Source organism: Ursus maritimus (assembly GCF_017311325.1).
Source record: "Ursus maritimus isolate PB19 chromosome X unlocalized genomic scaffold, ASM1731132v1 scaffold_X1, whole genome shotgun sequence".
NCBI classification, from domain to species: Eukaryota; Metazoa; Chordata; class Mammalia; order Carnivora; family Ursidae; genus Ursus; species Ursus maritimus.
In genome coordinates, this window is record NW_024423319.1 from 100,299,812 (window position 1) to 100,326,943 (window position 27,132).

General features: G+C 35.7%; 1 protein-coding gene across 1 annotated transcript in view; it reads right to left on the reverse strand.

The window, feature by feature from the left end:
* IL1RAPL1 (interleukin 1 receptor accessory protein like 1) overlaps window positions 1-27,132 on the reverse strand; it is a 723,425-nt gene that overhangs the window by 572,966 nt on the left and 123,327 nt on the right. Inside the window, exons 4-5 of the mRNA XM_040636334.1 lie at window positions 7,354-7,540; window positions 4,546-4,699 (exon numbers count right to left, since the gene is read on the reverse strand). Coding sequence (XP_040492268.1) covers window positions 4,546-4,699; window positions 7,354-7,540 — 341 coding nt within the window. The remainder of the gene's footprint in view (window positions 1-4,545; window positions 4,700-7,353; window positions 7,541-27,132) is intronic.

Sequence of the window (27,132 nt, forward strand, 5' to 3'; positions counted from 1 at the left end):
TTGGGGGGGGGGGGGAAGGTGCTGACCTAAGTAACTTTGCAAATGAATAGAGTCTGTAAGACTAAAGGCAAAATAAATTGTACATAAGCATTAGACTCTATTTGATAAAGTTGCTTCTCACAGGAGTACAGGTCAATAATTCTGATCTTACTATAAATCTATACTGGAAGTGAACGATTAAGTAAATGAATGAAAGATGGTGGGAAGCAGGTTTCTCACTATTAGGGAGGTTATTGATAAGCAAGGGGAAGAGGCTAGAATGACCCCTATGGTAATGGAGTAGAGTCAGAGGTATCTCAAATATGAATTCATGTTTAGTTTAATAAAGATACAGATGATTACATATAGTGGTATTTTTAGATGTGTAAATACCTGGATTAGTACACGCATATCTCCTTTCTGTGTCAACTGAGAGGTCTTAGAAGCAACTATACTCCGGTAGCAATAAGTACCTCTGATGCCCAGATCTTAGTTTCTAGCACCATTCTCCAATAAAAGCAACAAGGGCTATTTGGAAGAAATAGCTGATTCTAGGACTTGAGCATGAAATACACGAGATAGTCCTGGAACACCTTGTAGGGCCCCAGAATAAGGAAGTGCTCACACACACACACACACACACACACACACACACGAGTAGGAGTATGTCAGAGGGACAAAGAAGTCCGCTAAAAGAGCTCCTAAAGGCCAAAGATAGAATAATTTGAGTCAGAAAATAAATAATGTGATGTTGGATTACAAACTGAAGTATAAAATAAATACCCAGGAGTCCATACTAATGTAGATAAATAATAAAATAAGTAGATAAATGTGGAAATAGAGAAAAATTCCAAATAATTTATGTAGATACTCAGCCTTCAGAGAGGTGAAAGCATAACTCCTTGCTGAAATGTGAACTGCAGATCATGGCTTCCTTCCAAAGACTGAAGTGTGGAAAAGAGGGGCAACGAGTAACATTGCAGCACCAAAAGCTGACAAACACGGTCTCAGGTGTTTAAAGGTCAGCCTCAGTGGTGGTAAGTCATGCTGAGAGAATGCTAAGTTGTGATTTGATCTCTATGATCTTCCAAGAACATATAACCTAAGTCTAATCATGAGAAAAATATCCAACAAATCACAGTTGAAGGACATTCTACAAAATATATGGCTAGTCTCCATGAAATTGTCAATATCATCTAAAACAAGTCAGAAACGGTCACAGCCCAAAGACGTGACAATTAAATGTAATGCGCTATCCTGGATGTGATCCTAGAACAACAACAAAAAAAGACCATTAGTTATAAAACTAAGGAAATCTGAATAAAATATGGACTGTAGTTGATAATTTATTGATATTGATTCATTAATGGTAATAAATGTGCCATACTAATGTTAGGTATTAATAACAGGGGAAACTGGATGTGGGGTATTATGGAATCTCTCTCTGCTGTCTTTGTAATTTTTTTGTAAATGTAAAACTGCTCTAAAATAAAATGCTTATTAAAAAGAAGACATTCCTTTGACTGTGAGTAGCTCGTATTCTCATGCTAGGACAGGAGTGTCAACAGTGACAATGCAATGTGGGCTTGGAGGGAGGATATTTGGAGAACAGTAAAAACTTCAGTGTGGCTGAGGCTTAGAGAAGAGGGTGGAGGCTACAGATGATGCTGAAACATCTTAAATTAAAAAAAATAATGTTGAAAGTATACCAACAGTGATGAGCAGGTTTATTATTTTTTCACAGTGATTTGTTTTCCGTTCATTCATTCATTTAAAAGATTTTATGTATTTATTTGAGAAAGGGAGGGAGAGAGAGAGAGAGGGAGAGTGCCCAATCAGTGGGGGGAGGGGCAGAGGGAGAGGAACAAGCAGACTCCCCCCTCAGTGGGGAGCCCAGAGTGGGGCCTTCCCAGGACCCTGGGATCATGACTTGAGCAGAAGTCAGACACTTAAGCGACTGAGCCACCCAGGCACCCCATGATCTGTTTTCCCGAACCACTACAACACTTAAGTAGACACATATATTTTTAATAAGTGAAGTATCTCCCATAAAAGCTCACAATAATACCTATGCATTTAGTGTAAAAGTTACAATAACTTTATTTATCTAGATATTTCCCTTTCTCTTCACATATGGAATTCTTTCTTATTTTAAAGAAACACATTCTAACACACTTCAAAATGTTTATAATCGGCTAATGCAGATCCACTAAAATTAAATATCATACCTTGCATAATATTTATATTAAATACAATATGATCATGATATGCAGAAAATCAAGATACAAAACACTCGTTAATTATCATCCAGAGAACTTCCCACCTTCACTGCTTTAGTAAGATGTAATTTGGGTTCTAAGAGTCATTGTTTAAATTGGCCACAGGCCAAATTTAGAGTCACACTAAAGCAAGGTTATTAAAAAAAAAAATCTTCCCAATAGTCTTGTTACTACCTAAAATATATTCTAATAATACTATTTTTAATTACTGGTCATGAAGCTCTCCCATTCACCCACAATTTCATATATATATGAAACCTGGCTTTATAACTTATATGCCCAAATCGATGTCACAGGTAAGGCCACTTAAATTAGAGGTATTCAGGATAATCAGTTGAATGAAAACTTTCATTAAAACTTTCACCTATCTCCTCTTAGATAATAAAGAATAATTATTCCTTCTTTTCAAGTAAAGAAAAGGAGATATTTTTGAAGAAATGAAGTTAAAAAAACATAGTAGTCCTGGGTAGCATTTAGAAGAAACCAATTCTATTACTGGTTATAGAAAAGGGCTTCATTTAAGTCATTTTACCATTTGGGACCCAGTTTCTAGTCTCTGTGAGACTTTTTCATCACCTCTTACTAGATAGTGGTTTAGTATCTTAATGTTTCTAGAAAGGGAAGAAAAGTGCTTACCAAGGATTAGCTCTATATTCCAAAGAATAAAGACTAGAAGTATATTCTATATTTTTTTACGGAATAGATTTTTCAGTATATTTTTAAATTCATTTGTCTGCATACCTACTCTTGGAAAATCTATTTCAGTATAGATTGAAAGCAAAAAATAAATAATAAAAACCTCAATATTTATTGTAAAGAAAGCCCAACTATAAATGGTTATATTTTTCACTGTTCCATGAGACGGGGAGGTAGAGTGATAAAGTTTTAAATCATACACAGACCTATTAAACACAGCAAAACTGAAAATCAAACTACTTATAAATCACACATATGTATACCATACATACATAATGCAAGACTGGATGCATATTTACTATTTAAATATATCATATATTGCAAGTGGCAATTATTTACTGGGGCTAATATTTATCAAAGGAATTACCAAAGAGCACCTGATTTATTTAACCAAATTTTCTTTAGATCAGAATAATTACTCTTTATCAAATGGATTTCTTAAAATTGATGTAGTTTTTAAGTCTATATATATCCTAATTTCAAAGTTTGAAAGAAAAGAGAATTATTATAAGACAAAGGTGACTACCACGAAACACACTTCATATACAGGAAAATTATATTAAGTGAATCAATGAACAAATGAAAATCTCTTTAAAGTATCTGATAACCTTTGTCAACTTATTTGTATATATTTCATATATATGATTGTGCAAAAAGTCACCAAGAAGAATTTCTGCAGTAAGATGAGAACATATCTCTAACTCCCTAATATCACTCTTTTTTTCTCCCTCCTTTTTCTCCTTTTGGAACCATTTTTAGAGATGCCAACTTTAAAATAAAAAAAGGTATGAAAATAATATAGTACATAACATAAAATGACCAAAATGTACATTTGGATAGAATTCTGTATTATATAAACTGATTTTATTCAGCTTACATTACCTCATTAGATCCTTGCAAAAAATCCTATGAACTCTACAAGGCAAATTTTATCATTGCCATTTTATACATGAAGAAACTGATATTGTGAAGGTTGTGGTGATTCCAATAGTCATGTGACTAGTGAGTTGGAGATTCATGATTATAGGTAGAGTTCTGAATCTTGTTCTCATGTTCTTCTACCTTAGCAACCAGAGACAGGAATGACACCATTCACTGCATCTCATGCAATTATTCAATTATTGCACCTGTAATTATGTTATTTTCAAGTTCATAAGAACATGTATGTCAGATTTACAGCATGATAAATCAATAAAATAGCAATTTTTCTAGTTTGGAGCAAGACAGGAAGACAGAGGTAGATTTCATATATTCTATTTCAACACCTTAGAAAATGTTTCTAAAAGTGATACCATTACAAAATATAAGCATAATTTTCTGAAATTGTAAGCTCATTATTTCAAGTACTTTCAAAAGCTAACATTTCTATAATTCCCTAAGCATATTTTCTTTAACCTTTCAAATGCATTTCAGCACAAGATGATTTAAAAGCAAGGAGGAATAAATTTAACCTTATAGGAATCCACTCAGCATTTGGTTAAGTACTTCTTTCATTGCCTAGATTTGAAAAAAAATCAATATGCAGCACAAAAAGTAAACTTAAAATGGTAGTTTTGTTACTTGCAAATGAAATATTGAAGACTATGATTACCTGTAACAGTTAATTCAGTAGTTCTTCTCACAACAAAGCCTCCATATTTTAATTCGCAGGTATAATTTCCAATGTCATCTTCTCTGACTTCTCTTATAAGCAGTGTATCTCTTTTGAATACAATACTTGGCCTCCATGTTTTTGTCCTACACTCCTATATGAAAAACACAGAATTTCCGTAGTAAGTGTAACAACTGAGAAACAGAGAAAATTGTTTTAAATAACAATTAAATTAAATTAAATTAAATTAAATTAAATTAAATTAAACAAATAATAATTGTTTTAAAGTTATATTTTAAAAGGCTAAAGAGTTTGGGATTAATTCTAAAAATGTTTATACCTTCTCCACACCTCCTGGAAATCAGGTACCTCAATTTGAAAAGAGTTGTTTTGTTGTTGTTGTTGTTTTTGTTTTTGTTTTTTAAAGAGAGAGCAAGCATGCTTGCAGGTGCATGTGTGGGGGAGGGGCGGAGGGAAAGGGGGAGACAGAATCCTAAGGAGGCTTCACAGGAGGCTTAGCACTGGGCTTGATCTCAGGACCCTGAGATCATGACCCGAGCCCAAATGAAGAGTCAGATGCTTATCCGACTGAGCCACCCAGGCGCCCCTAGCAAGAGTCACTTTATTAACTTCTAATATTAGTGTCTCTAAATCAGATATATATTGATTTAGAAGTTATAAGAAAACAGACACTTGTTAAAATTACTTCTAACATCATTTTTAAAAGCAAATACTTCACATTTGATGGCTGTGAAATTATCCATCTTGATACCTGATACTGATAACATAAAATATAAGATATATTATTTTAGTGTAAAGTAGAAAAATTAATTCTGTAGCAGAAAATACTTCTATTTCAACATTTTGAATCTTTTAATACTGCATTTAGAAAAAAATTATATTTATAACATGTATGTTCTACAATTTGTGAAGGAAATGGCCAACATTTATATATAAGGTCTTTACAGTACCATAAATATCTATTTCCATTGTTGATGGGTCTATCAAATTATGGTCTCTAAATTAAGCTTTGGATTATAATGATGTTGGCTCAGGAGCTTTCTCTTTTTGCCAGAACAGAAGTCTATTTCCTTTAGCCAGATTTGAAATCAATGCCATGAGGATAAAATAGCTTTAAGCCCTTTGATACTGATCAGAGGTAGTATTATTTCTAAAAATATTTTTTGCCAAATCAAATTTTTGCAGACTATTATTTTGATTATGTAGTTCAATGTCTTCATACACATGGGAGAAAATTATCCAGTTATTTCAGACCAAAATATACATTTTATATCCTCATATTAGTTGCATAAAATGTCAAATTGTAAAAGTTATATACTGAATAAATGGAATATATATTGCCTTGACTGTGGAAAAATAATCTGGATTTTTGCAAGACTTTCAAGTTCCATATATACTGCATCTCTTCCCATTACTCCACTAGGGACAGTCTTTATAGCTTAAGGTCACGATGATTGGGATGATGGTGGAAACATGACTAAAGGAGCAATGTGAGGCCAGCCATGTTAAATATTGAGTGTGTGTGTGTGTGCATGTTTGAATGTGCGCATGTGTAGAAGAAAACATCTGTACTTAGAGGCCTTGGGTCAAACTCCCCTTTGAGGCAATCGTCAGGGCTTGCTAAGAATCTGTATGTAGAAAGCAGGCAAACCAGTGAGAATCAGGGTGAGAAATACACACTTAAAAAAAGGGGAAAATAAACCTCATCTGCGCACAAACAGAGATCAGAGGGGCTAATATTTGAGGGCTGTTTGACAGTGTCTAGGATAGAAATTCAACAAAAAAGTAGAAAAATATTTCAGCAGTTCCCTTGATGTTCTGAATCCTCCATTGCTTGTTATCAAGAATCAAAATTAAGTCTGACTCAGAGAAGGGCATTGCTAATTATGGAAAACCTCTTAAAAATTGTTAAACATTTGTTTCTTGTTTAATTTATCATAAGTTTTGAACTCATGACATACTGGTATTGGTGGATCTAGTTACTAAGAGGTCATGCTTCCCACATTCCTATTTCCAGAGAGTTGAACAAAGCAAATTTTACACTAGTACTCATTAAATCATGGATACAATATTCCAGACAAATGTTCATAGCACCTATACTGTATTTTCTTATGTACACTCAATAACAAAAATTTCTTTGATGGTATAAAGAAGCTGAAGGGTACATTCTCATCTTAAAATTCAGAGAAAGTCAATTACATGATAGGAAGGAGAAGGGTTGGATTATTCTCCTTAAGTCTACAGTTCCTTTTGGTTTTTGAAAAAAAGTTTATCTAGCACTATTTTTATGATGTTATGAATTTTCATCAGGTTTTTAAAAATAAATATGCTTTTATATGAAAAGGATTAGAATATACACAGAGATACTTCCATTAAATAGAACATTTCAATAAAGCTATTGTACCATTTTTTTCATAGAAGTGAATCAATCTTTTCCTTGTTTGGAAACATGAGGAGTATTTATATGAAGAGCTCTGAAATGAATCCTTAATGTTTTTTAGTTCCTGGAATGATCAAAACAGACTACAATGGACTTGAAAGAACTGAATAAACTAGATATGAACATAAACACAACAGCTTATTGCAATGGATCACCAATACAAACACTGACTAGCATTTATCAAAGCTATTGGTTTGAAAACATAATGACCAGCACAACCTGCTATAGTATTTTAGGAGGGAAGAGATGAACTTCATCATACCCATATAACTTTTTTATCCAACTTTTCCAAGAATAAGATACACATTATTCTGTTTATAAGGAACAAAATCATTCACAGTACATACCTTATACCATAGGATTTCAGGTTCTCTGGTTGGTAGTAAAAAATCTTCTATATCGCGGCATGAAATTTCTTTGCTTTTGCTAAGTTCAGCTTTGTCAAAGTATTTCATCTTGGAATTGTAGCAGAGTCCAGTGTCATTTTCACCCACTGTCAGTGAGATGGATACTTTCATACAGTAAGTGGAGTTTCTGTAATGAAGCAGAAAAAAATAGATGGTCTGGTGTGAACAAAAAGTAAGTACCGCCAGGCAATATGTTTACTTTACTACAAGAGACAGACACAGAGACAAACACAGAGAGAGAGAGAGAGAGACAGACAGACAGAAACAGACAGAGAGAGAGAGGGGAGGAGAGGGAGAGAGAAAAGCAAAAACTCCACTGATTAATGTTATGATATCATGGCTTATTCCACAGGGCTCTCTCTTGCCACTCAGCTAAACAATGCTTGGTTCTCTGAAAACATCCATGTAGTTTTCATTTGTTAGAAAAAAAGTTTCGTATTATATATAAGTGTGGTCTGAAAAAATGTTTAATAGGGGTTTCTGTATCTAGAAAAGTAGAAAATAAAGGAAGATTTAGGTCAGGAAGGACGTCAACCTTGGGTTTATGCTAAACTTGGCAAACTCAACAGAGGAGTAGAAAAATGTAACTGATCTATTAAGCATAATGGGAAGAAAAGAATAAGGCTGCTCAATCCTTACAGTATGGATTGTCTTGGTAAGTGGAGAGCTTATCAAGGGATCTGGCAAGAAAACAGTCTTGGATATAAATACTGCAGGTTCACTGTCTTTACAGACCTAAACTCATTTGGGTTGGGACCTGGAGTCCAGGTTGTCAGATACGAGAAATATTCTATTTTTTTTAAAGATTTTATTTATTTATTTGACAGAGAGAAAGACAGCCAGAGAGAGAGGGAACACAAGCAGGGGGAGTGGGAGAGGAAGAAGCAGGCTTCCAGCGGAGGAGCCCAATGTGGGGCTCGATCCCAGGACTCTGGGATCACGCCCTGAGCCAAAGGCAGACGCTTAACGACTGAGCCACCCAGGCATCCCAAGAGAAATATTCTAATGTATTATGTACGGACAACCCCACCCTGATATGTTCTACAGAATCAGTTCATTAAAACAGTGTCTCATTTTATGACTTGTTGGTTCCTAAATCAGACTTATAACTTGAAATACATGAGAATAAAAATCATGTTCAGAGATCTCTTTGAAAGAGTTGGACCAAAGGAAGTTTTCTTGTAAACTGCACTCTTTCTGTTTGCTTTTTATGTCTCTGGACATTCAATGAACACTGCTATGGGTCAGGCATGGTGACACAGGCAGTGAGAATAAAGAGAAGCATATAACATCAAATTCAAGGTTTCGTATAGAATGTCTTACTTGGTAAGTGCCCAATGCCTCATTTGTATACTTGGCCATTAAAGTCCTGGATTTGAGTTTTACTGCTTCCTAGTTCTGTAATTTTGGGCAACTCATTTAACCCTTTGGAACCTTAGGTGGGGGGTGTGACAACATGTGTCTGAGTATTAAATGGGATACTGAATTAATATCTGTTTGGCCTGTCACCAGTGATCAGTAATGTTGGCACTTCTCACTCCACACTGGTGTACAGAGATCATAGCCCCCAAGTCCTCCTTCTTATTCAGCCAAGATGCTTGACATTTAAGCAGCTCCTTGATTTAAATTCTTGCTTTTTAAAAAAATGCCTATATGACATGATGAGAATCGCCAGAAAATAATTAGGCTGGTTATGGTATAATAAAAAATAGAGTTGGTCTTAGCTCCTGGCACAGATTTCCTGAAACTCTTAGAACTCCCTGTGTGATAGGAGTGTCTTTTGTTATTCAAAGGGAGCCCCTTTTAATCACCCTTGAGTTTATGTTAAAGAGATGACTTGAGGTGAAGGCCCTAGCAAGCCTTGGGATGGGGCTGGTTACCAGAAAGACCAAGTGTGCAGAAGGTTGGAATTTTTTAACTCGACCCACTGACCTTCAGACAAGGAGGCAGGAATTTCAGGTTAAGCTCTACAAAAACCCAAGAATCAAAAAGATTTGATGAGTTTGGGTTGATGAACACATGGAGGTGCTAGGAGGGTGGCATGCCTGGAGATGGCATGGAAGTTCTGTGCCTCTTCCTCTACCCTTTGTCCCGTACATCTCTTCCATCTGACCATTCATTTCTATCCTTTGAAATATCCAGTAATAGTAAGTAAACTGTTTTCCTGAGTTTTGTAAGCCATTCTAGCAAATGATTGAATCCAAGGAGGGGGTTGTGAGAACCTCTTATTTATAGTCAGTCTGTCAGAAGCACAGGTGACAATCTGGACTTGCAACTGGTATCTGAATTGTGGGGCAGGGGGCAGTCTTGTGGGATTGAGTCCTTAACCTGCAGGGTGTGATGCTATCTCCAAGTAGACAGTGTCAGAATAGATTTGAACTGTAGCATATCTAGCTGCTGTAGCAAAATAGCTTGGTGTGGAAAAAAAAATCCCACATACCTGGTGTCAGAAGTACTGAGAATAGGGGAGCAAATAGAATTTTCGTTTATAGTTATTTATTCAGCTTTATATTGGGTAACAAAACTGCCACAAAATTATTATGTAGGCTTATTAAATGTAGATGTCTCTACCTTGATATAATAGCCTATAAGTAGATCTAAAATACTTTATTGGTGGGGGGGTGGCGCTCAGGTGGCTCAGTCAGTTAAGCGTCTGACTCTTGATTTCAGCTCAGGTCATGATCTCAGGGTCGTGAGATCCAGCCACATGTTGGGCTCCACACTGGGCATGGAACTTGCTTAAGATTCTCTCTCATTCTCTCCCTCTGCCCTGCTCCCTCCCCTATCTCTCCCTCCCCCTTAAAAATAAAATACTTCATAGGTGAAACCCTTCACCTTTAAACAAAGTCAATCGGTAACAAGGTCCTGAAAGAATATGTTCAGAGATTTTGTTAGAATGACAAAATATATTCCCTGCTCTCAGCTCCTCACAATCCAGGAGAAGTGATACACAAGTAAATAGCTGAATTTCAATGTAATAAGCACTACAAAGAGCTACTGTGCACTACCAAAGTAGTGTCAAAGAAAGAAGACTGTAAAAGTTGTGATACCTGGTTGAGTTAAGGAATGAGTAAGAATATGGCAATTTTAACAAAGGCTATTTCAGCGAACAGTATGCACAAAGGCTTGAAGACATGCAACAACTCAATGTGGTTGGAGGAACTGCCAACAATTTGGTGTGACTGGATTAGTTATAAAGGAACAGCAGGAAGTAAGGCTGGAGAGGTGTGCAGAAGAATGAAGGAGTGGCATGTAAGCCACAGCAGAATGTGGACTTTAGGCTGGGAAGTGAAGACATTTGGATTTTGGAAAAATTTTTCTGATCACAGTGAGAAAAATGAATTGGTGAGAACAGAGGACTAAATGGAGTGAGACAATAAGAAAGCAACATCATTCAATCAGGAGAAAAATGGCAGCTCCAAAGGAACTGACCATTGAGACAGAATGGAGGAATCATGTTCAAATTATATTTAAGATACAGAATCAATATGACAGGGAAGGAGCAAAGGAAATAGAGGTATCCAAGATGATGAAGAACTTCTCTCAGATGAGTATATGAAAAGTAGAGTCAATCTCTCAGCACGGAAAATACGGAAAAAGAAACAGCTTAGAGAGAAAAGAAAGTGTGCTAAATTTTAGCTTGAGCTTCACACCCAAGTAGAAAAAAATAGCCTCTTTGGGTTTGCCAGAAATATTGCTCATGCATTATTTATTAATTTTACTCCAGCACAGACTAGAGCATGCTCTTCATGGGTTCATTTTAAGATAATATTTTCAGAAAAAATAATTACCTAAGTTAAAGCAATTAATTATCCTAGGACACATTCCAATGTGTAGTAAGAAAATATGCACATTTTAGAATAATCCTGATATTTGTACACATTAGAATTCTTCAAGAACAGACTTTTCTAAGAAGTCAATCAGTGAATTCTAAACTTGTACACTCCACATTAATCTTTTAAACTCATGATTTTTAGGTTTTCCTTCTCCTCAAACTATTGATTGCTGTTGTTTGTTTTCCTATACCTTCTTTTATCAAATGCCAGACATGTTTTATACAGACAAGGTTAAGAGCGAGATCTCCAAAACCCAACCATAAGAGGTTCAGATTCCAGCTCGATCACTCATGACTTTTGAAAATTAGGAAAAGTTACTTGACTTCTCAGGCTTCCATTTCCTCATGTGTATAAGGAGAAAATCATACTAAGACCTCAGAGGTTGATTTGGGAGTCAAGCATGTTAAAACACAGAAAGAACTTAGGGCAGGGCCAGTCTTCTGGTGAGCACTCAGGAAGTGCTAGATCTTTTCATCAGTACAACATCCCCTCTCCCTATTTCTTTTAGATTTCCATTTTCCAGTCCAGCCACCCAGGGTTTGTTCAGAAGGCAGCTGAGACAGACAACATGACCATGATGATGCCTTTAGTTCTTTGGTGTTTAATTAGTGTCAGGCATAAGCATCGAGATGAATCCTTATGTTTTTTTTTACGGGATATCTGAGTGGGCTGAAGAAGAGTAAGTAAACTTGATGAAAAATACAGACTCCTTGCCCCAGTCATCCCCTTCTCCTCTTCTATAAATGTGACTGACCTCTAATTTCCATAATGTGGATCCAGATGAGCACACTTTGGTATTTTTATTTTCCTGACGTTTATTCCTCAGCTCTGTGAGGTGACTGCTGATTTACAACTGTCTGGTAATGTCTGGAATTCCAGACTCCCCAGGATAACACTATTTCCACATTACTTTCAATGTTTTAATACTTGTTTACTGTTTCCGTTCATCAGGAGGTGATTTAAAAAGCTAAAAATAAAGCAGCATCCAATGAACACTATAGTCCTATTTGCTGAGAAGAGCTAACGGGAAGCAAGCAACTTGTGACACATTAATAAACATGTGATCCCCCTGAGGGTAATTACAGACTCTCAAAGTAAAGAGCACCATGCGCCATGATCAAATCGGCAGCACGAATGCTATGGCACTGTGGCTTTGTGCCATCAGGGAGACACCATGAAATGGGATAAACGGGGTAAGGCGAATGCTCCTATAGGACGGACAGTGAAAACCATCAGTGCGTATTTACTTGACTTCTATTGTTGAGAACAGATGGGCTGCAATCTAGGCAACAAGTTAAATCATGACTGCTGGTTTACATGTTAATAAAATGGCTAGAAAGACAGGATATACACATATGTGATGGAAACAGTTATTCTTAGCTGAGACTGAACACTGAATTGTCCTAATAACGATATTATTGTGGATTAAAAAAAGACCTAGTTCAACCACACTTCGATAATAAATAAAAAAAATACAACAATCAATCAATTTTTAAAAAGACCTAGGATTCTCTGGTAAAGGTGACCTGCAGTACACACCAAGGACACAGAATGTATGGTACAGACCAAAGTCATGCAGATTTCTTTTGTTTCACCTGCTGAGGTGACAGCAAAACAACCCAATGCCTAAACAAGTCAACAACTTATCCAAGTTCTACTATCTGTTTAGTGGCAAAAATGGGATTAGAACTCACATCTCCTAATTTCTAATTCTATATGCTACTGGAGAGTATTAGTGCTGGGTCAGCACACAAAAACCATATATATGTATATATTTAAGACTGTTTAAAACAAACTCTTAACCCCTGGTTTTATTTAATTTTATACCCCCAAAGAGATGTCTTCTGGAGAAAGGGAGAATGTGATCTAACGTGGATTTCTTTGAAGATTTAGGTCTTTAAACTTTCCCAAATTTAGTAAGGACTAAAAGGGAGGAAGGGACAGGTCTTAAAGAAATACCATGTTTTTTTTTCCAGCTTTTTCTACTATGTACTTTTTACAAACTCATACTTGAGAATGAGGTGGCTTGTGAAACGATTGCCTTACAGTCCTGTCTTTAAAGGGAGGAAAACAACCATCTACCCTTAAACCAGTATAAAGATTGAGAACTAACAAATATATTTGAACATAATCAAGAAGCAAATATGTGACATACCTAAAATGAAAATAACTTTGGTAAGTACAGACTGTGGAAGTCAGTACAGGGCACTGAAGTGCTTCACAGGTTTCTTAGCAGTTTGCTACCTTGACATGGACAAGGGTTCTGAAATGGCATGCATGGGGGCTATCACAGACTTAAAAACTTCATCTTTTACAGGATGACCACATTGCACAACTGCAGATCGAGGTGCAGAAATGAGGGTGGTCCAGACAGGAGGTAAAAAAGAAAACGAGGTGTGAGAAGGGAAAGTTTGGGTATTACCTGATCAGCCGATAAAGTACGATAAAAACCACATGACACCACACCGAAGGGTAGCACAGTTACAACTACTCTGTAATCATACCTGCTATGCATGATACTGCGTAGTTCTGAACATCTCTCGCCTACTCCAACAGAATTACCAGTAGCATGATTGTTAAATAGATCCTTTAACAGCATCACTAAACCCTTGACCTGTCTGTTAATTCTCGGGTTCCTAGGGAAAATAATAACATTGCCATAGTAGTTGGAAATCTTTTCCCACATTATGAAGTGCTGAGAAAGACAAGGAATTTGATCAACGTTTTTAAAGGACTAAGTTGTTCTCTGCTTCTTTGTCTTTTGTGGCCTACTCTAACATTCATTGGTCATTTTTTAAGTCATACTCCTTTGCACAGAAAGGTTTGGAAAAATAAAAGCACACAGTATTTTGAAAGTGTTACAAATATTTGGGCATGGAAAGACAGCAGATCTGAAGTTTCCATTAGTACAGACCTGAGCAGAACTGAACTCTCTGGAAGGTGGTTCCTTGACCACAAATTTGCCCTTAGTGTCTAATCATTAGTGGTGAAAATAAAGTGTTAGGAATAAAAAAATGTAAGGGTTAGATTGTGGATGGAACATCTTACAGTTTGTTAAGCCTTAAATATGCTTTGATAGCTTATTTCTAATCTTAAAGCCTTCCAATTTTTTCTATCTTCAATTTTTTTCTCTCTGTGTTCATGGCGATGCCTGAAGCTACGCATGTGGCCCCTCTGTTATATCTTATCTTTCTTACACATATTATGCTTAGAGCTACTGACACTAAATGTGAAATTTGTTTGGATTAGGTTTTCTTTTGAGAAGAGCTCTGGAGGACCTATTGATTTAACTGTGCTTGAAATCAGCCCTTGTAAAAAGATTACAGGGAGACCACTGAGGAAGTGATAAGACTAAAAATGCCAGTTTATTGCCTTTTCATTTGAAATTTGGTTTTCCAAAAATTTAAGTGGTAAACTGAACTTCTACAGTCCTACTAACTATATATTCAAAATAATTATCTCTGTCTTTTTTGGTGGCAATTCATTAATATAATTTTGCCATCTCTGTTTTTTTGATTTTTGTTTTTTTGCCTAAGATTCCTGAAGCATTAGAGTTGAGAAGGTGTTGATATATGGAATTCTAGTCCAGTATTTCTCTGCCTGAGTTATTCTTGGGCATGAGGACTTTTGAACTTCACAATTACACCATACAGTCTCTTTCCTGACCTCTTCTTGAAGGAGGAGGAAAGGAGACAGACAAACAAAAATAAAAACATGTCCCTGAAGAAAACTGAGGCCCAGGACGTGGGTTCAAGGTCACATAAATTACAAATTATAAATTTCTTCAGGAAAGCCTATCCATCTTATCCCTTTATTTTCCTTGAAACAATCTCAATTTGTAATCATTTATTTCCACTTATTTTTGCTGCCTTCTCTGTTAATATGTATTCTTCTCATAGTATATAAAATAAGGGAGTTAGCTGCATGCTGTTTGGATTCTTGGAGGCCTTTTTTTTTTTTTTTTATTTGACAGAGAGAGAGACAGCCAACGAGAGAGGGAACACAAGCAGGGGGAGTGGGAGAGGAAGAAGAAGCAGACTCCCAGCAGAGCAGGGAGCCCGATGCAGGGCTTGATTCCAGGACCCTGGGATCATGCCCTGAGCCGAAGGCAGACGCTTAACGACTGAGCCACCCAGGTGCCCCAAGAGGCCTATTTTTTTTTTAACAGGTAAACTGCATACAACATAAACTTAACCATTAACCATCTGAACATGTACAATTGTCATTCAGTACTTTCATAATGCTGTGCAATCTCTATCTAGTTCTACAACATATTCATCATCCCAAAAAGAAACCTATAACTATTAGCAAGTGCGCCCTATTTTCCCATTCCCACAGCCCCTAGCAAACATCAATCTGCTTTCTGTCTTCATGGATTTGCTCATTAGGACTATTTCATATAAAAGGAATAATATAGTGTGTGGGTTTTTTTGTGTGGCTGCCTTCTTTCACTTAGCATAATGTGTTCAAGGCTTACCCACATTGTAGTATGCATCTGTACTTCATTCCTTTTTGTGGCTAATAGCCCAGTGTATAGATATACCAATATAGTTCATTTGTACATGACCAGATGGACATTTGAGTTTATTTCTACATTCTGGCTACTGAAAATAATGCTGCTATGAACATTCATGTACAAGTATTCATTTGAATTCCTTCTTTCAATACTTTTGGGAATATACCTAGGGGTGGAAATGTTGGGTCATGTGGTTATTCTATGTTTAATTTTCTGAGAAATCAAGCACTTCTTTTTTTAACCTCTTAAGCTTTTTCTACCCTTCTGAATACCAGTTTCTACTGGTACAGGGTGACTAAGGCATTAGACAAATGTGTTCACTGACTATTGTGGTTAAAGACTTAAAAGGCCCAATGATTTTTTAAGTACCTAGTACAGTGCCAGGCATAGAGCAGGCACTCTCAATAAATATTTGTGAAATGAATGAAAAAATTATTCGTTAAGGTCTATATAGTTCTGATTACATTTCTTCTTTGCTCAATCCCTTTTTTTTTTAAAGATTTTATTTATTTATTTGACAGAGATAGAGACAGCCAGCGAGAGAGGGAACACAAGCAGGGGGAGTGGGAGAGGAAGAAGCAGGCTCCCAGCGGAGGACCCTGATGTGGGGCTCGATCCCAGAACACCGGGATCACGCCCTGAGCCGAAGGCAGACGCCCAACCGCTGTGCCACCCAGGCGCCCCTGCTCAATCCCTTTAAACAACTCCCATCTACACCTCACCAAATGAGTTTTTGTTCCCTTTTGTTTTATGCTTCTTTAAAGCAGCACACACTTCCTGATAGTGGATGTAGCAAGAAAATGCGTCTTCCAGGTCCAGCAAAAAATTAAAATAGAGCTATAAAGATTTCCTGGCATGGAATAGCTATCTGCAATCACCTGATTATCTCATTCTCTCACTGTGTATGCAACGAGACTTTCTTCTAACTGTAGTTGAATCTTCTTGATTTGAGAGATAAGAAAAAGGGAGAATTAATGTGTGAGCCACATTTGGGTCAGTTGTAAATCACTTTTTTTCCTTTCCAAGCATCACCCAGGCAGCTTTTTTCCATAGTGAGCATAATAGTGCTTATGCTATTAAATCTTACTCCCAGGCTGTTGTAGAGAAGAGGTGACAGAGGATCCAGATGTTGAGCTAATCCTACACCCTACCTCCTCATTTTACAATGAAAATTCCAGGAAAAGTTGTAACAGAGTAAAACAAAATCTATATTAATCTTTAAAGGAGACAGACAACTACCAGAGTTTGCTGAAATTGTACTCATTCACAAATACATTTTTCAGAGTTAGATTAATAACATATAAACATATGGAAACATGTTTTTTCCCCTGCTATATAGAAACCAAATGTGGACAATGTCAGGAAACAGACCTCATAATCAGTGGGGTTTCTTTTTTTCTGCTAATATTTCTTAAAATATTTTCCAGATGTCATAAGGGCATATGCTTTATTCACTTTTACTTTGCAGGTTAATATTTCTTGATAATAGCTTTGCTTTCCTTAACTTCAGAAGAAAAATACAATAAATAAAATTAACTGTGAAGATGGTAAATAATCTTAATTATTAAGGACATTTATATCATATTTCTAATTACATGTATAAGACAAAAACCAAATCTATTCCATAAAATTGATAAGGTGCATATCTTCAGACTCTAGAGACTGGTGTCATTTTAAATATACAATGCTTACCAAAATTCATGATCAGAGTTTCACGTAAAGAGCGTACTCTCTGAACTTAGCATATATAGAAACCAGCCTAATTTCTGCACACAAAAAGGGAACAAAACAGCATGCCTGTATCCACAAAAACTCTTCTCACCCAAGAGACTTTGGAGGAAAAGTAAATGGAAGCCAGAAATGCTCCCAGAAAAGGAGACTGCAGCTACCACCCTTGACTCAAGATGTTCCTACCACCAGGTTGGTGCTCAAATGTGAAGGTAACATGTGAGCTCTTACTTGCTTTTTCCACAACACTCTAATTTCACTTTTGAACTATTTCACTGACTTTTCTCCTGTAACAGTTCAAGATAATTTCTTTCTATGTAAACTCAATATATTTCTCCTAACCCTTCCCAGAGCAAAGGCATGCCATTTGATAAAAACAAAATAAAACCTTTAAGTCAAGCAGAGAAGACACAACCTAACCTAGACATGAATGTATAACATCATTTTACTAAATGAGTCAACTATCGCTTTTCGAGCATTTAAAATTCATTAATTCAGTCAATACATATTTGTTGAGCAAAGACTAAGCATCTGGCCCAGCTGGGGATAAAGCAGCGAACAAGCAAAGTACTTGCTTTTATGGAGCTTATATTTTACTGAGAGGAAATGGTGGAGGGAGGGATATTCTACAAAAAGCTTTATACAATACCACTTCACAGACACTAGAATGGCTACTATAAAAAAATGGAAAACAAGTTTTGGCAAAGATGTGGAAAAAATGGAACCCTAGTGCACCACTAGGAGGAATATAAAATGGTGCAGCTGCGATGGAAAACCAGCTTGGCAGTTCCTCAAAAAGTTAAACACAGAGTACCATATGATCTAGCAGTTCCACTCCTAGATAGATACTTAAAAGAATTGAAAGCAAAGACTTAAAGAGATACTTCTGTATCAGTGTTCATAGTAGCATTACTTACAATGCCAAAACAGAGAAACAACTCAAAGTCTATCAAAATATGAATGCATAAACAAAATGTGGTATACGAACACAACAGAATATTATTTGGCCTTTAAAAGAATGGCTTTTTGATACCTGATGCAATGTGGATGAACTTTGAAAACACTATGCTAAGTGAACTAAGTCAGACACAAAAGGAAGAACATTGTATAACTCCATTTACATACCTAGAATTGGCAAATTCAGAGACAAAAGTAAAAGAGAAGTTACCTGAGCTGGGGGAAAGAGAGAAATGGGGAGTTGCTGTTTAATGGGTACAGAATTTGTTCGGAATGACAAAAAATTTCTGGAAATGGATAGTGGGGATGGTTGCACCACATTGTGAATGTGCTAAATGCCACTAAAGCATATGATCAGACATGGTTAAAATGGTAAATTTTATGTTATGTATATTTTACCACAATAAACAACAATGAATTTTACACTTTAAATGCATGAATTATCTGGCATGTGAATTATACTCAGTAAAGGCATTATTTTTTTAAAAAGCTTTTATGCATTCTCTCATCTAATCTTCCTCTAATACCATATCTATGTTTCATCTCCTGTGTTTGTATCTCCAGCTCTGACCTCTCTCTGAACTCTAGATTTACGTATCCAGTTGCCTATTTATCATACCTATTTGAAATCTAAAAAGTTACTTGAGACCTAAGGTGCCCCACAAATAAATCTTTACTTTTATCCTCAAAGCTACTCCCCCTAGCCTCCCATATGGCACTGACTGCCACAACATTTACCCAGCGGCTCAAGCAAAATAGCTAGAATTTCTTTCAGACATTACAGGCTCACCCCAACAAAACTAGTATGAGGAGAGTGAAGAGGTATCAAAAACTCAATAATTAAGATAAATAATATTTTAATACAATGTTTAAAAATCAAATAAATACAAAAAATCTATGAGAACAATAAAGGTCTGTAATTTTACCACTCAGCTTTATATTTATCCTATTGATGATCACTAATTGATATTTTCTTGATTTTTATTCTGTATATAGGTATATATTTTGTCTTTCATACAGTGGAAGTGCCATGAGAGCAAGAGTTTTATTTGCCTTGTTCACCACTTTATCCCATAAATATGTCTACCATTTACCAGGCTCTCCTACTGGCTGACTTCAAAGTTAACTTTTTCCAAGAAAGGATCTGTCATTTCAGGTTCTGGAGTTGGTTATTCTACTTCCTCCCTCTCTTTTTCCCCCCCAGGCAGAAGGCTGGCTGTGGCTTCCTGCTGTTGCTGACCCCTGGAATGCCTCATGTTATGCCATTTCAGCTCTTCTACCATATTTATAACCCATTTTGCATATTAAATTTCCCCTATTGAAATACTTGGAATGAATTTGCTCTGACTAGATCCTGCTCAATACAGTAGTTTAGGCAACAAATAGCTGAGTGTTTTATCTACATTATACATAATTCCTAAAGTCTCCCATGAGGTAAAATAAAGAGGTACACAAATCATATAGTTATCTATTTGCAAATAGTACAAATAACACTGTATAAACATAGCACATTTGATAAATTAAGACACTTTTGCATTTTCCTATGATGAAAATCTTTTACTGATATTTTAAAACAAAAAAAAAAGCAGAATTAAACAGTGAGTTAATGTAATTTAAAGGCAGAATTACAGGGCTCCTGAGTGGCTCAGTGAGTTAAGCATATGACTCTTGGTTTCAGCTAAGGTCAGGTGGGCTTCATGCTCAGTGGGCAGTCTGCTTGAAGATTCTCTCCCTCTCCCTCTGCCCCTCCTCCACTCCCATGTGCTCTCTCTCTCAAATAAATAAATAAGTGAATCTTAAAAAATGAAGTCAGAATTAGACATTTTTGGGGAGAGACTTTTTTATTCTATTTGACCAGCATATTTCACAGTTGGCTTCTTTTCAATCCATTTTATGTAATTTTAGTATCAATTCCAATGAACAGTAACTTTTAGATTTTTCTGACTAGAAAGAAGAGCCATTAATCTGAATCACCTACAATTCACTAAAAGAGCAAATAGTTTAAATGCCAGTAATCTGATAACTTTCCTCGGTAAAAAGAGGCTACTTTTAGAAAAAAAAAAAGGTCTAATAATTTACATTTCTTTATAAATATAAACATGATTATAATGTGACAATTACATTAAAATTTTTGTCAACAAAAATGTAGGAATAAACTCCTTTTCACTTTGACTGCCAGAATATAATGCCACAGAGCAATGTTAAAGGCTTGATTAAAAGTGTCAAAAACAAAACATAAGTGGGTCTAATCTTTACTCAAATATGATAAAGAATACAGGAAGAAGGAGGAGGAGAAGGAGAAGGAGGCACAACTGGACAGTTGCATGCACAGAACTCACTAACTGGCTGTGTGATTAGAGACAAGTAACTAGTCTTCCTTGAACTTCAGTTACCTGATCATAAAATTATAAGGATACTTAACTTCCTAGCCTGTGGGAGAAGCAAATAGCATCTAATGTAAAGAGACTTTGTAATGGACAAACAGCTACTTAACACGGATCACTGCTGTTACTATGATATACAGTCATGGCTTAACCCCTTAGATGATTGTCAACCTGACTACAACTCTTGAATCTTCTCACTTACGCCCAATGCTGTTTCACATACTCTTCGTTATTCATAATATTTTACCACTGGCTAAATATGGAATGTATATCAAGGTCACCACTTTTTAAAAGATTAATCTCCTTTCCAGCACCACATCATAAAGAGGTAAATCACACAGCCCTTTATATTTAATCTCTTTATCCTACTGTGAATATAGTCCTCCCCCATTTTTGTTCTCCAGATCCAACTTTTCATTTTCATAAAAAAGTTCAATATAAATAGAACACCCTTTCTGGGAGTTAAGTTCCATACATTTGAAATTCAGTTAAACTTGTCTTATATTATTGCCAGAAAGAGCTGCAGTTGCCATGAGGAATAAAGTGGAAGGCATCCCTAGATGCAGCAGGAAGGAGAAAAATAAATAAATAAAACAGCATGAATGAGGGCTTGCCCGTTATTAGCCTTGCTCTATTCTTGGTTTTTGATGGAAGAATCACCAATGGGACTCAAGAACTAGATGGTTAAATATTTGCGGATGTCAATAGCTACATGCATGGAACAGACATTTTGAAATTCAGTATTTTCAGAAGTATGGGTCATATGAAAAACACTTATCCCTAGCCAGAGGATTGGTGGGATAATTACACAAGAGACTTCGCAATAGTCAGCTGTCAAACCTACTTTGCTGTCAATACTATAAGGTTACTTCTCATGTTCTTCTCATATGAAACAACTGTTACAAAGAAATGAAAATGGCTTTATTGTATACATGAATTCTAGTTATAATATCTGCTTCTTCCTTAAGAGTCCATTATGGTAATAGCGAGACAGAGAAAACTCTTATGGAATGGAGGAGTTCAATCCCATTATATTCAGTCTTATCAGGATGCAGGGCCTTTCCAAATTGTTCTTCATATACACATGAACAATATCATAACAATTAACTGGACATCTTTTACTTGAGTGCTTTCTCGAAGCTACAATTTATGCAACAGCCCTGTAATCATTCCCACTCTCAAAACCCTTCTGTTCACTAGTCTATTAAATACAATTGTAACTGACTACCTTGGTGGCTAATTTGAAAAAGCTATTACATTGCTTCTGGCTCCTGGTTTTCTTTACTAATATGGATTTGTTTGGAATCCAAATTGTACAAAGTATTGCTGCCTAATTTGACTTAGTAGTTACTGATATCTTTATTTACCATTTATTATGTCTATAGTGTATAAAGCACATAACACGAATAAGTCATTAATCTGAATTGTGGCTTTGGGTATGTTAGTTTCTCATTTGTCAAATAAAAGTCTACATGAAGGCTTACATCCTTTTCTGAAATTCCAAAATAACATTATTGATAATATCATTATGCAGGTTATATGTACCTGACCCATTTAGTGCATTACTGAGTGATTTTACAGAGAGGTAGTCTTTGTGTGCACGTTTGTGTACTCTATGTCTACCTGTAACTTACCTCTTCCCTTTCACAGATACAAATCTTTTGGTGGTATTGTAAACTATTCTCATTTTCTCAACACAGGCTCCTCAATTTCTGTACTATGGTCTCAGTTTTCTCTCCATTATTTCTCAGAAAATGTTGTTACTAGTGTTACCAATAATCTCTTGGCTTTCAATCATTATCTGGCTTCAGCACAATATGACATTGAATACTATTTATGTACAGTCATCTTGAGATTTTATTAGAAGGCCTTTTCCTGGTTTTCCTTTTGTGCTTCTAGTCACTCAGTCCTTTTTGGTTAAATGCCAGAATTGCCCTACATTTTTGTCCTTGCTATTCATTTCCTCATGAGTGCTCTTATGTTGCAAAATGATACTCAGAATGAAGTACAGCTACCTCCACCGATGGATAACAGTTGTTATCCATCTAGAGTATGATAACAGCAGAAATGTTGCACTTTTAAAAAAATTGAAAAGTAAGTATATTTTTAATGAGTATATGCTAATAGTGGAAAATTCTTACCTATGAGCCCCAGCCACCCTAAAGCCAAATTTGGTGGCAAATGCTATTACCATGTTCTTTGTTATCCACAGGAATTGGTCCAATTAACACCCTCAGCAATGTTTAAGAGTTGTCTGTTTCCCCACACCAGTAGCTAACAAGATAAACTATAAAGTATTTTCATCTTTGGCAATGTAATAGGTAAAAATAGGACTTTTATTTTAGTCTTAACTTATAATTCTATTATTTGTGAAGTTGAACGTCTTTTCATATACTTAAGTGGTATTTGTATTCCTTCTTTTGTGAACTGTCATTTTAACCCCTTTATTCTTCCCTTTTAGGTTAATGATCTTATTTTTATTAATCTGTAGACATCTTCTGCGGCCAAATTCTGAGATGGGAAATACTGAGAAACAATTTGAGACCAGGTAGATTAGACCATCAGTTACTGAGGTATCAAAAGAAAGGAGCATAGAAAGAGCACACAGAGACACACAGAGGTGGTCAACTCTTCTTAGGAAGAGAGTGAGATACCTTTGAGAGGAAATGTTTCCTTTGAAGACTTAATGGTGAAGGCGGGAGGAGTGGGAAACCTGACTAAAAATAAAGGGCTCTAGTGAACCAAAATTGGGTCATAGAATCAGAAGAAACCATTTGTTAAAAACTACCACCACCACCAACAACAATAAAAATAATAAGATTCACATGTCATAATGACAGCAGAAGGTGGTACTGAAATATGAAATCAAGTAAGCCATGGGATCTCCCAACCCTACACACCTCAAAGTGTCTTCTATTGCTGATTCAGGGGGAAAAGCCAAAAAAGGAGAATCAGTTCAACAAATAACAGTTGTAAAACACATGTGCACACGTGCACATCCACACTCACACAAAGCAGAGGGAATTCTACCTTAACACAGCAACAGGAATTTTATACATAAACAAGTGATTGTGCAATTGGAAGAACACTACAAATCATAAAATTAAAAAAAAAAAACTCCAAATAGAATAGGACAAATCACATGAAGATATGAAACAAGAGCTAATCAAATTCAGGAGAGATAGGAAATGAATGACGACTAAATTATAAGGTGTTTGTGGTGGGGCCAGTGAAAGATGACCTCCTCTAATTCTCAGCACACTTGAATATAATGACTTATCACTCCTTTAATTATTATATGTTACGTGGCACCATAACTTAAAACAGGGAAGATGATACCATACTCTCCAGATGGGCCTTTAAAAGCTTGGAGCTTTCTCCATCTGGTAGCAGAAGAGGAAGTCTGAGACACTTGAAGCATGAAAAGGATTCAATAAACTATCACTAGTGTAGAGATGGAAGAAGCCACCTGACAAAGAAACAATATAAGCAACTTTTAGGAGCTAAGAGTGGTTCCTGGCTGACAATCAGAAAGAAAATGGAAACCTTAATCCTATAACCACTAAAGTCTAAATTTGGCCAACTACTTGAAGTGGATTCTTCCCCAGATCCTCCAGTTAAGAGCCTGGCCAGGCAACCTTGACTTCAGACTTGTGAGACACTAAGCTAAGCTTGTCCTGTGTTGTGACCACAGAACTGTGAGAAAACAAAAATGAGTGTTGGTTTTGGCCTATAAGTTTGTGGTAATTTGTAATGGCAGCAATATAAAATTAAAAGAGTTCCCAAGGAAAAACAGGTATAACCACATTTAACATAGGCTTATAAAGGAAAGAATAGAAAAGAAACAAGAAGTAATACAAAAAGGTTTAGAGAGAACATGATAGAAAAGACAAAAAAGATTATCCAACATACTTCAACTGAAATACCTGAAGGAAAAATAGCAAATCAAAGGAATAGAAGAATGTTTTAAAATTCTACTAAAGAAGACTTTGTTGAAATAAAAGCTCTGGATTTACATATTAAAAGAACTCATCACATGCTAGGAAAAAAGAGAAAGGATGTTCAAATCCAATAAATACTTTATCAAAACCATTATACTTTAAAAATAATGAAAGACCCCACATTGTCAAAGCGATTCTGAAAAAGAAAAGTGAAGATGGAGGTATCACAATTCCAGACTTCAAGTTATATTACAAAGATTTAGTATTCAAAACAGTATGATATTGGCACAAAAACAGACAAAAAGACAAATAGAATAGAAAACACAGAAAATTCAGAAATGAACCTACAACTATATGGTCAATTAATCTTTGACAAATCAAGAAAGAGTGTCCAATAGGAAGAAGATGGGTTCTTCAACAAATGATGTTGTAAAAACTGGAAAGCAACATGCAAAAGAATGAAACCGGACCACTTTCTTACACCAGACACAAAAATAAATCCAAAATGGATTAAAGACTTAAATGTTAGACCTGAAACCATCAAAATCCTAGAAGAGAACACAAGCAGTAACTATTTCGACATTGGCTGTAGCAACTTCTTTCTAGTATGTCTCCTGAGGCAAAGGAAACAAAAGCAAAAATAAACTATTGGGACTACACTAAAATAAGAAGCTTCTGCACAGTGACCAAAACAATCAGCACAACTAAAAGGCAATCCACTGAATGGGAGAAGATATTTGCAAGTGATATATCTGATAAAGGGTTAGTATCCAAAATACATAAAGAACTTATATAAATTGACACCCCAAAAAACAATTTAATTTCAAAATGGAAAGAAGTGAACATACATTTCTCCAAAGAAGATATCCAGATGGCCAACAGACACATGAAAAGATGCCCAACATCACTCATCATCAGGGAAGTGCAAATCCAGACCACAATGAGATATCACCTCACACCTGTCAGTATGGTAAAAATAAAAAACACAAGAAACAACAGGTGTCGACAGGGATGTGGAGAAAAAGGAACCCTCTTGTACTGTTGGTGGGAATGCAAATGGATGAGGTGCAGTCACGGTGAAAAACAGTACAGAGGTTCCCCAGAAAGTTAAAAATAGAACTACCTTAAGATCAAAAAGATATATGCACCCCTATGTTTTTAGCAGCATTATTTACCATTGCCAAGCTACGGAAGGAGCCCGGGAGAGTCCACCAACTGATGAATGTTTAAAGAAGATGTCATGAATATATATATATATATGACTGAATATTATTCAGTCATAAAAAAGAATGAAATATTGCCATTTGTAATGACATGGAAGGAGCTAGAGAGTATAACGCTAAGTGAAATAAGTCAGTCAGAGAAAGACAAGTACCATACAATTTCACTTATAATTTAAGAAACAAAGCAAATGAGCAAGGGGAAGAAAAAGAGAGAGAAATAAGCCAAGAAACAGATTCTTAATTATAGAGGACAATTTGATGGTTATCTGAGGGGAGAGGAGTGAGGGGATGGGTTAAAAAGGTGATGGGGATTAAGGAGGGCACTTGTCATGACGGGCACTGGGTGATGTATGGAATCGTTGAATCATTATATTGTACATCTGAAACTAATATAACACTGTATATTAACTATACCTAAAATAAAGTAAAATAAAATAAAATGAAAAATAATACCCTCTGAACTTCCAGAGAAAAAGGCCAAGTCACTTACAAAAAAGAAAACACAAAGCACGACAATAGCGGAGTAACATTTTCAAGAATCTAAAGGACACAGTATGAGCCAAGATTTTATTACCAGCAAAGTTTTAAACATTAGAAAAAGAATCTCAGGAAATACTGTACACATAAATGCTTCCAGAAATAGAGAATGAAAATTTTACAGCATAAGGATGGAGAAGGATTTAGAGAAATTTTGGTAGTGAACATACTTAACTGATGATCTGGTACTAAATAAAGGTAGAATTAAGTATTACAGTTGTAAGAATAGCATGTAAATATTATTTTCTCTGATGAAGTAGAAATAACATAACTAAAAAATGCAAAGAGAAGAGAGGGATATAGAGTAATCTGATTCATTAACATATAGATGACAATTAAAATACTGTAAGTTGACACCATAGAAAAATCTAAGTAAGAAAAGAAGACGACTAAGGTGATTACATAAAGGTATCGGTATAAAGACAACTGGTGGAAACAACAAAATGGGCACAAAATATAAAATAGTATGGCAGAGCTGCAGGTTTTCTTATATTAAGGATATTGGTTTATTTTGAATTCTATTGCAAATATCTTCTGTCAGTTTGTCATTTACCATTTCATTTTATTTTGATTGACATGACGAGAGTTTTTTTTTTT